Consider the following 17,274-nt stretch of genomic DNA (forward strand, 5'->3'; position numbering starts at 1 on the left):
AATGAGTACCTCTAGGGACAAGAACCTCACTGCCTTTGGGACAGCTGCAATCTACAAGCTTTTCCTTCCAGAAAAACCAAACTGCATGTCTCTGTGTCTGCCGACTGCTCAGAGCTCTGCCCTCTGGGGCCAAGCAGAGCAAAGCTCACCTTCTTCAAATACCCGAGCACCCCTGGCATGGTTAGTTGCCTCTTCTCTCTTCACACGATCCTAATGAAACATGCGCTGAGAAGAGATGTCACCAGATGGGACTTATTCCCCTGGACAATGCCCAGCCTAGCAATGGCATTCCTAGAGGTAGCCAGAGCTCCATTCTAGAGAAGGCATCCTCCACTCATGAAACCTTAAGTGGCAACTCACTGTCTACCAAATGAAATCCCCAAATCATATCCTGCCGGCCACGGTCCTCCCCACAGACACCCACTGACCTCGCTCTGCCTTCTTACTTCATTCTGCTCCAGGCGGCCCTGCAGGAACTCGACCTCCAGGAAGACTGGCTAGTAACTCTTTCCCCATTGGTTCTGGTCATCCCCTGCTGCCTCCAAGCATTCAGGAAGCTCCTCCTCTGGCCCTGAATTATACCTCCGTCTCCCTATTTCCAATTTCTTTTTTGGCAAAAGCAATGGTTATTTCTGTTTTTACATTACAGTATTTCCGGTGATAGATCCACCTTCCCCCAACCTCATGGCCCTCTGTCTCCACGGAGCCTTCCCTTGTAACAAAGAAAAAACATCGGAACAAAACCAAAGGACACAGTGCCTGAGTCTGTGATACTTTGTATCAGGTCCTATAGCCGGTCCTGATCCTTCTCTGACCCTTAGTTAACATGATACCACTTTTGGCTTACTTTTCCCATCCTCTCCATCCACATACATCACTGTAGTTGCTGTGGTAGATTTTGACAATTACAGAGTAGCTGATTCCTCTAGGAGTGCCCATGATCCTATCTGCTCCCATCACCCCTAGCACACTGCAACCTCTCTCAGCCCCTCTCCAATCTTGAATCTCACTTTGTCACTGGTTTGATCTCTGCTGCCTTTAACCAGGCCCCAATTCCCCCACTTGCTCACCCTCTCATCCTCCATACCTCTCCTTTCTTTCACAGCCAAATTCCTCAAAAAGGCTTTGACTTTCTTTCCGGCCATTTACTTGTAAGCCCATCACTCAACTGAAACTGCTCTCGAACAGTTCCCAGTGACTTTGTTCACTGCAAAATCTGATGGTCTGTTCTTAGCCCTCATCTTCTCTGGCTGCAGCCTTTTACGCTGCCAACCATCCTCCCCCTCTCTGAGCTTCCACAAATCTGGTCTCTCTTGGTTCTCTGACCACCCACCACATTGCCACCAACAGAAATTCTTCCCCAGAAGCAGCTGATGGTGCAGAATACTAGGCCTGCAGTCTTGAAGACCCACTTCAAATTTAGCCTTAGATACTTACTGTGTGACTCTGGGCAAGTCATATAACTGCTTTTTGCCTCAGTTTCCTCAACTGTAAAATAAGGATGATAATAATGGCACCTCCCTTCCAGAGTTGTCATCAAGATCAAATGAAATAGTGTTTGTAAAAAGCACTTAGCACAGTGCCTGGAATATAGTAGGTGGTCTAGAAATGGTTATTTCTCAAGGACAGGGACCATCTCCAGGAAGCCTTCCAACTCAAAGTTATCCTTCTGTCTTTCTTTTGGGCACATTTATCATAGGATGATACCTCTAGAGGTTCAAGGGACCTTAGAGGCCACTGAGTCCAATCACCTGAATTAACCCATGAGGAAACTGAGGCCTAGTGCTCCTAAGTGACCTGCCCAAGGTTACACAGCTAGTGTCTAAGGTGGAATTTGAACAAAGTCTCCCTAAGGCCAGCACCCACATTCTAACTTGTGTTCTGTGTATTTGCTCAGTAACAGCCTTCACCCCTAACCTGCAAGCTCCTAGAGAGGTGGGGGATCATTTTGTAATTCTCTGTCCTGATACCCCCTCCCCTAACTACCCCAAACTTCAGCCCTGGCACCTTCCCCTGGTCACTTCTCCTTCACTGTGTCACAGACAATTTGACTCTTTTCTGTAACCTACCATACCTAGTACAAAGCTGGGTTCCCTTGGGTGACCATGAAGGGGGAGTCATGTGTGACTGATGTAGGGGATTCTTCCTTTTCACCTGCCTTTTCACCAAGGCAAACCATCTCCAATCATTAGTCTTAGAGATGCCTACTTACATTTAATATTCAATAAATAACGATCAATCCCTGTCTCCAGTATCTGCTAAGAACAGCTCTTTATTCAAGCAGTCATTTAATGAGTCAGTCAACAAACCCAGGCTAGAGCATGAAATGAGAAATGAGAGCATCTCCAGTCCTTGTCCGCATGGAAACAAGAGAACGAATGAGAAACCTGAGCCTGGGGCCATCCCAGGACACAAGCTGCATTTGCAAGGGTGAGCCAAGGCCAAGCAGGCTGAGCTGTAGGCTGGCCCAGCCCAGCTGGTGCAGCAGAAACACTTACCCACTTGGCGATGGGACAGCCCCGAGAGCTCTTCCCTTCCTTGCCGGTGTAAACAACCTTTTCAATTCGGATCGCTTTCCCCTTCTCTCCATAGCTAGGGACAGAAAGACACTCCATTAGTCCACTGAAGGGGCCATCAGCGACCAGTGCCAGGGGATGTATTGTGGGTCACAGTGGAAGGAAGGCTCAGAGCCACAACACCCCCTGGGAGCAGGGGCACATTCCAATAGTAGCAGAAAGGTAGGGCTTTTGCATCGTAAGCAAAAAAAATGTAGTTATGCAGTAACTATACCTGGCCATGTTTATGACACTTTGTGCCCATGGTCCCCTCCTCACTGCCCTGCCCCCCCTCCCAAAAAAAGGGAGAGGAACATTTCTTCCTCTCTAAGAATGTCTTTTAGGTAACTCTTAGAAAGCTCAAAAGAAAAACCAGTCACCTCTGAAATTCTTTCTAGTTGGACTATAGGTCACCCCTGATTCCAGATGATACCTTTAAATAAAAGCTCTAAAGGGGGGAGGGGAGAACATATAGGTAAGAAAAATAACACCAAATTTAAGTGGAAACAATATCTCTGAAAGGAAAAAAAAAAGAAGATAGCTATAAATGGACCCCAAATACCCAACAGATAAAAGAGTAAGGGACTGGATCTATGATTTCATCAGTCCAAGGAGTTGATGAGGACCTTCCCTGTCCTCAGACGGGCACCTTCATGGGCATTTGTCACCTCACAGAACTGCCCTGGGCACTTGCCAGCCTAAGAGGCTTGAATTCAGGACTTTCTGGCTTTGAGGCCATGGCTCCATCCATTAGGCCCTGCTGCCTCTACTGCATACAGGTGGTACTTACTGAATTCAGGGGCATTCAGGGATGGTTTTCTATACAGAGGCTTTCTGCTTAGTTTTGGTTACTACAATCCTTTTTTAAAAGGCCATGTTTTCCACTAGAATGGGAAAGAGAAGCAGTGCGGCTCAGCCTGCTGCCCGAATCATCATCAGCCCCCCAAACATCCAAAATGGCAATGATGAGAACACCTGCTCCCCTCTACAGTGCTTTCAGGGTCACAAAGCATGTTGCATAGATTCCCTTTGGATTTTTACAGTAACCCATTCAAGAGGATACTATTATTATTCCCACTTAATGAATACAGGAACTGAGGCTGAGCAAGGCTAAGGGACTTGCCCAAAATCACACAGGAAATGTCTGAGGGGGATTTGAACTCAGGTGTTGAGCCTGCACTGAGCTCTCTGTCCACTGCATCATCCAGCTGTCTCAGAATAATTAGAGAGAGCTTGAAGGTACATAACTTATTCAGTTCTCACAACAAGCCCGCTTGGTGGCCTAATCCTGCCTCACATACATACCAGCTCTCTCTACCTCCATTTCCTCTTATATAAAATAAGAGGGTTGGACTCAATGGCCTCTAAGGCTCCTTGTAGCTCTGGCATATGATCCAATGATTGGCTCTACCGATGAGGAAACTTGAGGGTCAGATCAACGGCCTTGTCTGCAATCCTACAGCTACTATATATCAGAGGGAAGAGGGGAACCCAGGTCTTCCTGATTCCAAGCACAGCTGCCTCTCTCCACTGATACCAAACATGGCACCTCAGAAGTCAAAGGCCTTTCCAAGGAGACCTGAACTTCTATCAAAACTCTTAATAGAGAAATGCAAATTACAGCAACTTCAGAGGGACCACCTCATTCCGATCAGACTGGCTAACATTACAGAAAAGGGAAATGACAAAAGCTGGAGGGGAATAGAAAGAAAGGAACACTAATACACAATCAGGGGCCCAACCACTCTTGTGACAACCAAACAGGCCTACCCTTTGCCCCAGCAATACCACTACTAGGTCTGTATCCCAAAGAGACCAAAGGAAAGGGAAAAGGACTCATTTGTACACAAATATTTATAGCGGCTCTTTTTTGTGGCGCCAAAGAATTGGCAAAAGAGGGGATTCCCATCGATTGGGAAGTGGCTGAATAAGTCATGGCACGTGATTGCAATGGGATACTACTGTGCTATAAGGAATGATGAGAGGAAGGGTTTCAGAAAAACCTGGGAAGACTTATATGGATTGATGCAAAATGAAGTGAGCAGATCTAGGAGAACCATGTACACAGTAATAGCAGTCTTATGAGGATGATCAACTCTGAAAGATCCAGTGATCTGATGAAGACATTTCCAAAGGACCCATGATGAAAAATGCTGTCCATCTCCAGAGAGAGAACTAATGAATGCTGAGTATAGATTGAAGCATATTTTTTAAACTTAAAAAAAGTGTGTGTGTGTGTGTGTGTGTGTGTGTGTGTGTGTGTGTGTTCTTTTGCAACATGGCTAATATAGAAATGTTTTGCATGACATCACAATGCTTGCCTTCCCAACGGGTGGAGGAGGGATAGGAGGGAGAGAATTTGGAATTAAAAAAAAGAATATTAATTTTTTTTTACATGTAACTGGGAAATATTTAATAAAATAAATAAAAATATATTTAAAAATAAAGTATTAGTGCCTCTCTGTCTTTTGGCAGGCTTCCAATGTTGGGCAATCACTACCTTCCAAAGGATATCCATCTGCCTTCTAGATAGCTCAGATGGTAAAGAAGTTCTTCTTAAAATTAAGCTGAAATGTGCAGCTTTGGCCAATTCCCAGTTTGGTCCAAGTCTGACAAATCTGCTGGAGCCATCACAGATGTGAGCTCTAATAGGGTTAGAGTTAGGCTATGACCTACTTAGTGAGAGCATCCCCAAACCACACTGGAAGGGGAAATTGGACAGGTTTTGCAGTATTTTGGTAGCAATCCCATGTCATTATTGATGACAGCAAATGTATGTCCTTTAAACGTTAACATCCTAGTACCCAATTCTCTTGAAAAAAACAATCACAAAAAGCATCATCATCCAAAAATACAAAAATGACCCAGAGGAAAGTGACCCATCCATATACTTTCTTGTCTCTACAGAGAAATATCCATACACACAACAAAGGTGACCTGGAGGTCATGTTCATTATGAGATATCTCACACTTCACAATGGCCTGAGAAGTTTAGGGAATCCACCATGGATCCCACCACGACTACCAACAATTGCTCAACTCAGGAGAACAAAATATAACCATAAAAGCTCTGCCCTCCAAGAAGGTGCCTCCCCCATGGACAATTAAGAATAGTTGAATTGATAAATGGTCAAAGGATATGAACAAGCAGTTTTCAGAGGAAGAAATTAAAGATATCTGTAGTCATATAAAAAATGCTCTAAATCACTATTGATTAGAGAAATGCAAATCAAAACAACTCTGAGGTACCACATCACACATGTCAGATTGGCAAACATGACAAAACAGGAAAATGATAAATGCTGGAGAAGATGTGGGAAAATTGGAACACTGATGCATTGTTGGTGGAGCTGTGAACTGATCCAAAGATGTGAGAGCAATTTGGAACTATGTCCAAGGGGCTATAAAAATGTGCATACCCTTTGATCCAGCAATACCACTTCTAGGAATGTATCCTAAAGAGATCATACAAATAGGAAAAGACCCATATGTACAAAAATATCTATAGCAGCTCTTTTTGTGGTGGCAAAGAATTGGAAATTGAAGTAATGCCCATCAATTGGGGAATGACTGAACAAGTTGAATGTATGAATATAATGGAATACTACTGTGCTATAAGAAATGATAAGCAGGCAGACTTCAGAAAAACCTTGAAAGAGTTATATGAACTGATGCTGAGTGAGGAGAAAAGAAGCAGAACATTGAAGACAATTATAGCCACATTATGCAATGACTAATTTTGATAGACTTAGCTCTTTTCAGCAATGCAAGGTTCGAAGAGAACTTCAAAGAGTTCATGACAAAAAATGCTATCCACATCCAGAGAAAGAATTATGGAGACTTAATGCAGATCAAAGCATACTATTTGCTCTCTCTCTTTTTTGTTTGGTTTCTTCTTTCTCGTGGCTCATTCCATTGGTTATAACTCTTCTTTGCAACATAACTAATGAGAAAATGTCTAATATAAATGTAAATGTAGAGCTTATATCAGATTGCATATTATCTTGGGGAAGGGGGAGGGGAAAGAGGGGGAGAAAATTTAATACTCAAAAGCTTGCAGAACTGAATATTATAAACTAAAATTAAACAAATAAATTTATTTTTAAAAAAAAGAATAGCTGACATTTCTATAATGCTTTCCATGCATGAGCTCATTTGGGTCTCACAACCACTCCAGGAACTAGATACAATAGGAATTCTTATCCCCAATTACAGATGATGAAACCAATCCCATGGAAGAGTTAATGTTATAGCGAAGATTCAGACTCAGATCTTCCTGATTTTATGTCTAACACTCTACCCACTAACCTACACTGTCACACAAGAATCCTTGGTAGACATGACCAGAGATAACTCCATCCAGGGATATATCATCAAGAGAACCAGAAAGGAGGGGCAGATGCTCAGTAAGCTGTCATGGGGGGTATGCAAATGGAGGAGTGTCAAGAACAGCCCTCCTGCAACTCTGGCTCTCAACCCCATATCATGAAAATGTGGCAAGAGGAAAAGGTTTCTGAATCGCAATGACTCAAAATTAATTCAAAATCAGACCCATAATGAATCTGCGGTGTTTCTGGCAGTGCTTGCCTGTGCATTGCCCAGCTTCACTGCAGCCCTGGTTCAGAACCCAAAGCATGTGTACTTTGCATTGCACATGCCCTCAGGCCATGAAACACCAACCCACAAAATGTGAAAAGGGGTGAAAAGGGATCCGGGCCAAAATGCTGAGAAAAGAAGCCCGGCCCGAGAAGACTGGGGCCCTCCAGATGCTAATGGCACTGTGCCAATGGACTCCAGCCCCATAATACCACAGGGCCTCCTCAGTGAAGCCTGTGGGAACTCAAGAGATTGACCCAACAATCTACATGGGGAGAAAAGTCAAGTGGATGAAGAGTGCCTACTGACCAGACAATGAGAGCTATCCAAGAATGGAATGGTTTGCCCCAAAGGTGGTGTTCTTCCCCTCAGTGTAGGTCATTGGCTTACAGAGATTGAAGAGACCTTAGTGATGCCTCATTTTGGAGAAGAGAAAAGTGAGGCCCAGAGAGGTTAAATTAAGAGCTCAGGGTCACACAGCTAGGAAATGCCTGAGGTGGGAGTGGAACCAAGGTCTTTAGGGCTCCCTCTACTGTGCTACCAGCTGCCTCTTTGATCAGAGCTTGGAGTCTGGGATGTTGGAGAGGGAATCCTTTTTCAGAGATGGGTTGGGACAAATGGTCTCTGAGGTCACTTGTGACTGGAATATTCTGTGATCTAGTGTCCATGACCAGAAGCTGGATGGAGTGCCCCCAGCTGTATATGTGTGTCCTGGACAGAAATGGCAAAAGCTAAATGAACTAAACTCAGAACTGAGTAGGAAGGAACAAGGGAGATGGATTGTGTTTGTGCAATTACAATGTGCTTCTGACTAGTCTAACCCCACACCCATCTTTAACATGAGTATTCTTTTAATAAGAATCAAAAAATTCAGTGACTAGAAGGCTGGCCGCAAGGTAAGGAAGATCTTGGTGCATGCCGTCCCTCTGGCACAGACCAGTTGTGTGACCCTGGTAGGGTCCCTTAGTCTAAGCCTCAGGTGTCCCATCTTTAAATGAAGCTAGGCAGCGAGGCTAAGTAGATTAAGAACTAGTCTTGAAGCCAGGAAAAGTTGGGTATGTCCCTTATCCAGTCAGGGGCCTGAATAACTCACTGAGACTCTCAGATCCTGCATTGGTAGAGAGTTTTCTTACCAAGCACTCATTATACCCTATACTAATAAAATCCAAAGGGAAGAGAGAGGAGGGGGGAAGGGAAAGAGGGGGAGAGGGAGGGAGAGAGAGAGAGAAATGGCAGAAGAAAGGGGGAGGGAGAGGTAGAGAGAGGGAGAGAGAGAAAGAGAGAGAGGGAAAGAGAGGGAGAGAGAGAGAGGGAGAGAGACAGAGAGAGAGACAGAGAGAGACAGAGAGAGAGACAGAGAGAGAAACTTTCTCTTGATGATGCTCTTTATTGGTGAATTATGAAACATCAGAATCCCCACTAAAATGAAAGGGTGGGTGACTCTCAAGGCCTGGTGGGCATGTGTAGGACATGGGGATTAGCAATAATGAGTCATGGGTAAAACAGAGCATAAAGAATGTCAGTGAGTATGTGTAGGACAGACATGGGAGGTAGGCTGGTTCTGCCCGGGCAGAGTCCTTTGAGTGGGTGCTGGGGGTGGGGGGAGGCTTGTTGGAGAGCAAGAATAAGAGTCACCTGGATGAAGGAGATCTATTGGGGGGCTACCACACTAACCCAACCTCAGCTCACCAGAGAATACCAATAAATACTGACTACAGATAAGGTCAGTCAAAGGATTCATGTGACTTTTTCTGGTGGGGGGGGGAGAGGGGGTAAGTTGGGGATGGTCTGGTCCTCTAATTTCCATGTTGTACTTAAAAATCCTCTCCAAAGACATTCATGCATTCGTGCAGTCTCATCAACACTCACAGAGAGAGGTTGGGAGGGTCACACAGTGCATGTGTTTGAAACAAGACTTAAATCCAGGCATCCTGACTCCAAAGCTGCCTCTGGCCACTATGGTAAAATCCAGAGTATAAAAGTCAGTTGCTGGAGTGCAATTACCCAGAATCCCCTTGCCAGTTAACAGGGTTGGTAACAAGGACAACCTTCGGTCAGTGAAAATCACGCCCGAGCTCCCACCAATTTCTGGTCCTTGATCTGTGCCAAACAGCAAACATTTTTCCAAGAAAGGAGCCCAATGTTTGGTTTGATCTTCCTCCAGAACTCTGTGACTCAAGCTAGAATGGGAGTCCCAAGGAATGTAAGGAAGAAGGCACGGCTTTTCTTGTGGATAGTTGGAGGGGAGGGCTCAACAGGGCCCAGCGCCCGGGAGGGGAATGAGGACAGAGTTGCCAGGTGGGGGGAGTCTTGGCCACTTTCCGGCTTTGCAGTCAGGCGACATTCCCTACATAGCTGGCCTGAGGCAGCTGCTCGGGCATGAGAAAGGGAGCAGATCCCCTGGCGGGGGGAGTTATGTCATCAGGGCTCCAAGCCAGCGGAGTTCCCAGGGCCTGCATACCGATCACGGATGAATAAAGGCGCACACAGATACACACAGAGGCACATGCAGGCAAGCACATGGGCCCATACGCAGCTAGATCCACACCCTCCAGAGCCAGCAGCGCCCATTCCAAGTGCTAGCATAGCTGCTGCTCAGAGAGGGGCTGGCTGTGCAGACTGCAGCCACCTGGAAGGTGCTGAGATACCTTTCAAGGCTTCCTTCTTGTGTTGCTGTGACCACAAAATCAATCATCACTCCAGGAACAAGCTGAAGAGAGTCTGATCTTGTTCTGAGCCAGTCCCTCAGCTGGGAGCATGGAGCCCCCACTATCCAGCTCTGCAGGACATACCCAAGCTTTGGATCCATTAAGGAAGCCTTTAAGGAGACAAGGCCATCTCCATGCAGTGATGGAAAGTCTCTGGCCTTATGGAGTGATACCTGTGTGCCTATACACTCACTCTAACACATAGACTTTGTATATCACACACATACACACATGCTAAGGTAATGTACACACATGATCACAATCTAGTCACGTTCTTAAAACAAGCTCACAGGGGTGGCTAGGTGGTGCAGTGAGTAAAGCACCAGCCCTGGAGTCAGGAGGACCTGAGTTTGGTTCTGGCCACTTAACACACAAAAACTAGCCGTGTAACCTTGGGCAAGTTACTTAAACCCAATTGCCCTGCAAAAGACAAAAGAAAACAAACCAAAAAAAAAAAAAACCACGCAAGCTCACCACTCTATCAATTGCAGAGCTAGAAGGGTGCTTAGAATCCAGATTGTCCAAGCTGGGAGGGATCTGAGAACCCAAACTGTTAAATGCTTGTTCTGTCCTTACAAATCTTCACACCTCTGCCCTATACAGATAAGAAGCACCAAACAGTAAGAGCTGAGGACAGGAGTCCCTTGTGCACAGATGGGCACATTTATGTTGGTAGGCAGACACAGAACTGGCACCCAGAGATAGCTGTCCTACTCCTGGGCCAGTTTGATGTCCATTGGCAACTCCTGGGGTTCCCAGGGCTAACTCAGAGCCCATTCCTGCTCAGGCTGCCCGGCTGTACTGCTATGAGGAAAACTGGCATCAGCAGAGGGACTGGCATTACCACCACCCACCAAGTCACATTTTAAGTTCTTAAACTTATTCTGCAACTTCTTAAGGAAGAAAGAGCCTGAAGCAGCAAGAGTGATGCCCATTTTTAAGAATCTGTGACCATCTGCAGGCTGGCTCAAATGCCCACCATGTACCCAGAAGCAGCTGGGGAGAGCTGAAAGGAGATGGACCTTGGGAGCCCAAAGACCCAGCTGTGAGTTTTACCTCTACAACCTGACTTATCTGAGCCTCAGTTACCCTATCTGTAATTTACAAATGCAGCATCCTAAGCTATCTGTCCCAAAAAGTTGGGTTGATTTTCTAAGAAGGTAATGGCAAAAATAACATTGGATTTGGAACAGTATCTGGGTTCTCATTCTTGCTGTGTTCCAGACTTGTGATCTGCGACAAGACCATCTCTGTGCCTCAGTCTCTTCACCTGTAAAGTGGGAACAACACTTCTCATACTTAGAGTGTACTGGAGGATTACAGATTTAGAGCTAGAAGCAACCTCAAAGGCTGCCCAGGCACACATATACATGAGTAGAGTGTCAAGAATTGGAAGGAATCTCATTAGCCATCCTGACCAACCTGAAGCCCAAAGGAATCTCCATGATGAACTGCACAGTGAGTGTTCATCCAGTTTCTGTGTGAAGACCTCTCATGAGGGAGGGGCCATTACCGTTCACGGCACACATTTGGTTCTGGGATTACTCAATTTGCTGGTGAGTTTTCTGATATCAAACCCAAATCTGTCTCTTCAGAACTATGAAGCACTCATGTTACTACTACCTAGAACTCCCAAGCTATTAAGCCCTTGTTTTGCGCCAGGCACTATGTTAGAAACAAAGAAGAAAACCATCTCTACCCCAAAGGAAAATGGTCCCTGGCTCTATTCATTGGTGCCAAATAGAAAAGAGAATCCTTCATCCATAAGGTCTTAAAAACTTGTTCAATTGTGCCCAACTCCTCATGACCCCATTTTGGGGTTTCCTTGGCAAAGATAATGGACTGATTTGTCATTTCCTTCTTCAGCAAATGTTATGGATGAGGAACTAAGGCAAAGAGGGTCAAGTGACTCGTCTAGGGTCACACAGCCAGTAAGTGTCTGAGGTCAGATTTGAACTCATGAAAAGTCTTCCTGATTCTAAGCCCAGTGCTCTTTCCACCTAGCTGCAAACTCTAATTGCAGCTATTCCCTCCCTCCTTTACTCTCCCCACCCCCTCTTCCATTTATTGCAGAAATCCAACCTGAGAGGAAAACAAGTAGGGATAGGGGTGGGTTGAGGGAGGGTATTAGAGAAAGAATAATCACCAGCAAAACAAACTTCCTGATCCCAAAGGAGGTCACAAGAAAGGGCAAAAAGAAAAACCCAGAACGGGAGTTGATGCTGTTATCCTAGATTATGTCATACTTTGGGGGAGTGCTTCAGCAAGTTGTACCTGAGTGGGATGGAGTGTTACTTCACCATAAAGCAGGACAAAAGAATGAATTCAGAGAATCCTGGACTCGAGGAGCCAATGGAGAACAATGGGAGCGAAACGGAAGGATGATTTACACACAGAAAGCAAGTGAGAAGAGAAGCAATTCTGAAAGACTTACAACCTCTGGGCAGCACTTGGGCTGTCTCAGGAGCATCAATGTTGAAACAGCCTGCCCACCTCCTGTCACAGGTGATGGATACAAGGGCCCAGAGGGATGAGAGAGCCATCAGTTGTGGGGCAGGGCTGCTGGGCAGACACCTTTGGCTTGGCTATGCTGCTCACTCGCTCTCTCTCTCTCCCCTCTCCTCTGCCCGCTCCCCTCTCTCTCCCTCCCTCTCTTTCCCCCATCTCTGTTTCTTTCTGTGTCTCATCAGGGAGGTGGGTTAGCCATAGGGATGCCACAAAAAAGAAAAAAAAAGAGGGCCACCAGGGAGAAAATGATAAATGCACAAAGGGACTAGGAATATATGGACAGACAAGGAAGAGGGAAGAGAGAGACACAATGTGTGTGTGCATATGTTTGTACATGTTTGTGTGTGTGTACACATTAGCATAGAAGGACTTCCTGGAGTGGGAAAGGAGAAACAGACAGACAGAAGACAGTGAGGAAGCCGGAGCAAAGCCTCATCTCCTATGTCCACATGACTGAAAACAAAACCACCTTCCTGCTGTTTGAATCCAAAGTGTGGAGCCTGCCTGCCAGTCTGCCCATCTCCATTACCAGCCCCTGTAGCATTGGTGGGCTTTGGTCATACACTGGTTTGGAGGAAGTGAGCCCCGTGTATGGAACTTCAAGCACTGGAAAGTTTGGCAAAGCCTCGCTCTCCTCCAAGAAGACACCACCTTTAACCCTGAGGGGTCACAGTCCTGGGCATGACTCGACAGGTCACAGACAACAGCAGCTTCCCTTTGCAGTCTTTAAAACCAGCTCTCCAAAGTGCTCTGAACGGACATCACAGCCATGAATTCTCACAACAGCTGGGTGACATCGGCACTATTCTACTCTCACATTACAGGGAGGGAAACGGAGGCTCCAAGGGATGAAGTGATGGGCACAGAAATCGCTATGGCCAATAACTGCTTTTGTGTCCATCAGGAACGTTGAAGAGGTTGCAAGGATAGGATGACAGACCTTTCCATCCCCTTTGATGGAAGGGCACGGGCCCACTGGGTTGGAAGTCCTTCAGAATGCAGAGAGTATTATAAGTGTGACCGACCATGCCACCAGTGGGCGAGGCACCAGCGTCTATTTCTTCACCTCCACCCCTTTCCATGAAACCCTTATGAGTCACTCAGAGCAGCTCCAAGGAGAGCACCAGCTAGCTCTGTGGTCTGGGGCTCAGTTTCTTCATCTGTGACATGAGGAAGTTAGACTCGCAAAGTGAAATGAGCGGAAGCACGTGAATGCTGTACAAGGAAGTAGACTGGAGCCAAAGTTGTCCAGTAGGAAGAGTAGCCAGCCAGGGAGTGAGTCCAGATCCTGCCACTGCCACTTACAGTGTGGTTACCTTGGCCAAGTCATATCATTTCTCTGGGCCTAAGTTTCTTAACTTGTAAAAGGAAAGGCTTTTCCAAGATGGTCTGTAAAATCCCTTCTGGCACCAGATCAATGATTCTGATCTAGGTACCTTGGTGCTAAAGCTAAGAGCTGGAAGGGCCTTTCAGAGGCCCTTTAATTCAGCCCATCCTTTCCAAACCCCTGATTAGTGACCGTTCAGCCTGTGCTCAAAGATGCCCAGCAAGGGGAACCCACTGCACCTCCCAAGTATACAGGAGCTCTTTCCCTCCAATCTGCCTGTCTCTCTGCAGCCTCCAGGTGAAAGCCTTGCAAATATGGGAACCAGTTAGCATAGCAGTGCTGTGCCCCAACAACCCAGATCCTCTGTTCCAGGCTGAAGCGGCTGACTTTTCTCCGATCAGTCCTGAGATGACCCAAACACCTTCAAAACACTTGCTGTCTTCCCCTGCATACTCTCCAATTAGCAATGGCCTTCCTCAGATGAGTAACCCCCATGATCCAGCTGTGTTTTGACCTGGGCAGACTGCGGAGCAAAGCAGTTAGCTCCTTCCATCTGCATGCCACCCCTGTCTACACACATCCTACCACTGAATGAGGCATTGGTCAACATGTCCCTGGGTGCTGGGGGCCACTTACTCTAATATTGAATGAATCCACTACAAGCTATAGCTCTTTCTTTCTTTGTATTTTTAAGTAGTATAATGGAAAAAGGCAATTACTTAGTATCCATCGCAAACAGTTAGTAACTTCCCAAGTCTACGGCTTCTATTGAACACTTAAAATATCAGAGTTCTGCATTAAGGACAATGAAAGGTCATGACACCCTCATGGAATCTGGGGGGCGGGGGGGAGAGGGACCACAGATGGTGTCTTGTCCTCTTGGGATACTTGGCCCACCATGGCTTCCGTATCACACTTGGGCAGCCACAGAGCATGTGCCCTCAGTAATGGAAGCAGCTCAATTATATCTTGCCCACTATGTGCCAGGCACTGGGCTAAACACTTTGTAAATGGTGCCTAATTTCATCTTCACAACAATCTGGGGAAGTAGGAATTATTATCAGCTTCATTTTACAGTTAGAGTAACTGAGGCAAAACAGGTGAAGTGACTTGCCCAGGGTCATACAACTAGGGAGTATCTGGGAGTGGATTTGGATGTGGGCCCAGCTCTCTGTCCACTGTTCCACCTAGTTACCTAAAATGCTCAGAATCATGGACCAAGTTGTCTCACTAAATACGGACTCTCAAGATCAAAGACAAAAGAGACTCCATGTCACCAAAATAGATGCAGCAGAAGTTTTTTCCCCTGATAGCAAGGAATCCCAGTGTGTGCTATGCCCTCCACTGCAGGGTGGCTGCACAGACCGCGGCACGTCATTAAGGGATGTCACCGTATCATGGGAAACAATGGCAATGAGCTCAGAGAAGCAGAGAAAGATGTTCATGCACTGTGACAAAAGCCAGGGAAAGAGTCACCCCAGTGACAAAGATGGCAGAGGGAAGGGCAAGAGTGTGAAGAGACTCCAACGGGATGCACCAGCCTGTCATGGCTGTGGGAGCAGTGGAGGACTCTGGGTATGAAATGTCCTCAGCCCTTCCAGAAGCTCCACCCCCGCTGCTCCCTCCTAAGAGAGGCTCCCTTGGTTGGGAAGGAGGGACGATTATGTTGGGGGGAGGGGGAGGTTCTTGTGATTTACTAACCATACAACAGAACTAAGGTGAATTGCTATCTTCACTCAATGTCGCTCATGATTCTATTTGTAGACAGGCCGTTGTTGGGAAGGTCTTTCTTATAATGAGCTCCTACTGACTGCCCAAGAACTACTCTATACCCCCTCCTGCTCTGAGTTCTCTCCTCTACTGACCAATAATGGGACCAACAAATGGTTCCCTGGTCTAAGTGAGGTTCGACTGAGGGCCAGAAAGCAACCTCAGAGACCTGTGGCCATGGGGTCACCTAATACCTACTGGGTATTAGGTCTGTGTGCCCCCTGAAATCCACATGGGACAGTTAGGGGTCAGTCTCTAACTTTCCTGAACCTGGATTCCAAGTTGCTCCCAAGCCTATCAAGGCCAAGTCCCACTTACCGGTCCTCCATCAGCTCTCGGATGGCTGCCACAGAGGGCCCAGCCCCCAGGTGGGTGTAATATGGACCTTCATCTTTCTCCACTATTTGCTCTGGGTTGAAAGGGAAAGAAAAAAATAAAATTATTTTAGCAGTTGTCAAATGCCTGGTACATACAAAAGGGGGGGGATGACCTAACTAGATGTGGAGCCAAAGGGTCTGGGTTCAAATCCTGGTTCTGCCACTGACTGACTTCACACAACTATCTTGATGTCTTCGGGTCTCCCTTCCTCATCTGCAAAATCAGGCCACTGGGACACATGATCACTGGCTCTGCCATTCAAGGATCCTAGAATGTTAAGACCCTTGCATAGTCACTGTCCCCAGGGAGGCTAGTCACACTGGGGAGACATACCATACATACCTAAAGGAGATGACAGCAATAGTGAGGACTGTAGTGAAACAGTGCAGCATAGTAGGGAGAGGCGGTGTGACCCTAGGTAAGTCCCATAACTTTCCAGTGCCCTGGGTAACTCAAACACAACAAGCTGCAGAGAACAGGTCTACCTGCACTGGTGCAGGGAGTTTCTTCTTCTGAGAGTGCCCCTGACTAAGGAAATCTCAGGTCTAGTCCCTGTGCTCCATCACATAAGAAGAGACATGGAATCCATGGCAAATTAAGAAAACTTGATGTCCCTTGATATCAGTTAGGGACAAAGGCTTCATGGAGAAGCTTTCTGCAGGTGGGAAGGATGGGCAAAGCGTGGTTGTAAGGGTGCCCCCCCCCCCAGATTTGGGAGTTTAGTTTACTTCAGATAAAAGAGAATTGATCGCTTTCCTTCACATACATTTTACTCAATAGCATTCCCCAAATAAATAAAACTCATATCACACACATGGCCACCAAGATCAGGGCACACCAGACCCTGACTTCCCAAAGAATTCAACAAGAAGAAATGTCCCTATAAAGTGGATACCAAGTGCGATCAGGGCTCCAGGCTCAGGCACACTTCATGTCCCATGTGTGCCAACTCTCCTAGCAAAGATAACAATGCCAGCCAGCAGCAAAAAAAAATGTTTGAGAACAGCAGGGACAGGGAGAGGGGTGACAAGGACCCAGGGAGACAGAAACCAAGCCATCGACTCACAGAGTCATTGAATGCCAGGGCTCTCCATCCCCTCATAGGGAAGTGGTACAGTTGGGCCCAGTGTCAACTAAATGGCTTTGAATGCCAGACTAAGTAATTTGGTAGGAAATGGGGGGGCAACGAAATGGGAATACTTCTCAAAGTTTCCAGTGAAAGAATTAGGAATGACCAGACCCAGAATCTCATGTTTTCTGGAGAGGCAGGGCACATTTGGAGGATGAGGCAGGGCACAAGGTGCATTGTTTTAAGTATAGGCTGAAACATTCAGAGGGGCATGGCCAACGGGAGAATTTGTTTTGCTTGACCAAATTTATTTGTAACAGGTTTTCTTTTTTCTTGCTTTCTCAATGGGTGAGGAGGGGGAGT

The 17,274-nt window shown here is 46.4% G+C and overlaps 1 protein-coding gene across 6 annotated transcripts in view; it reads right to left on the reverse strand.

Moving 5' to 3' along the window:
* Positions 1–17,274, reverse strand: part of TET3 (tet methylcytosine dioxygenase 3) — a 136,176-nt gene that overhangs the window by 18,946 nt on the left and 99,956 nt on the right. For all 6 annotated transcript variants that reach the window (XM_069102799.1, XM_069102798.1, XM_069102803.1 and 3 more), the window contains 2 exons: positions 15,783–15,873; positions 2,499–2,592 (listed from right to left, as the gene is read on the reverse strand). In XM_069102799.1, coding sequence (XP_068958900.1) covers positions 2,499–2,592; positions 15,783–15,873 — 185 coding nt within the window. The remainder of the gene's footprint in view (positions 1–2,498; positions 2,593–15,782; positions 15,874–17,274) is intronic.

Source organism: Petaurus breviceps, unplaced genomic scaffold, assembly GCF_028583685.1.
Source record: "Petaurus breviceps papuanus isolate PSGF00001 unplaced genomic scaffold, PetGlider_PUasm1.0 556, whole genome shotgun sequence".
Classification (NCBI taxonomy): Eukaryota; Metazoa; Chordata; class Mammalia; order Diprotodontia; family Petauridae; genus Petaurus; species Petaurus breviceps.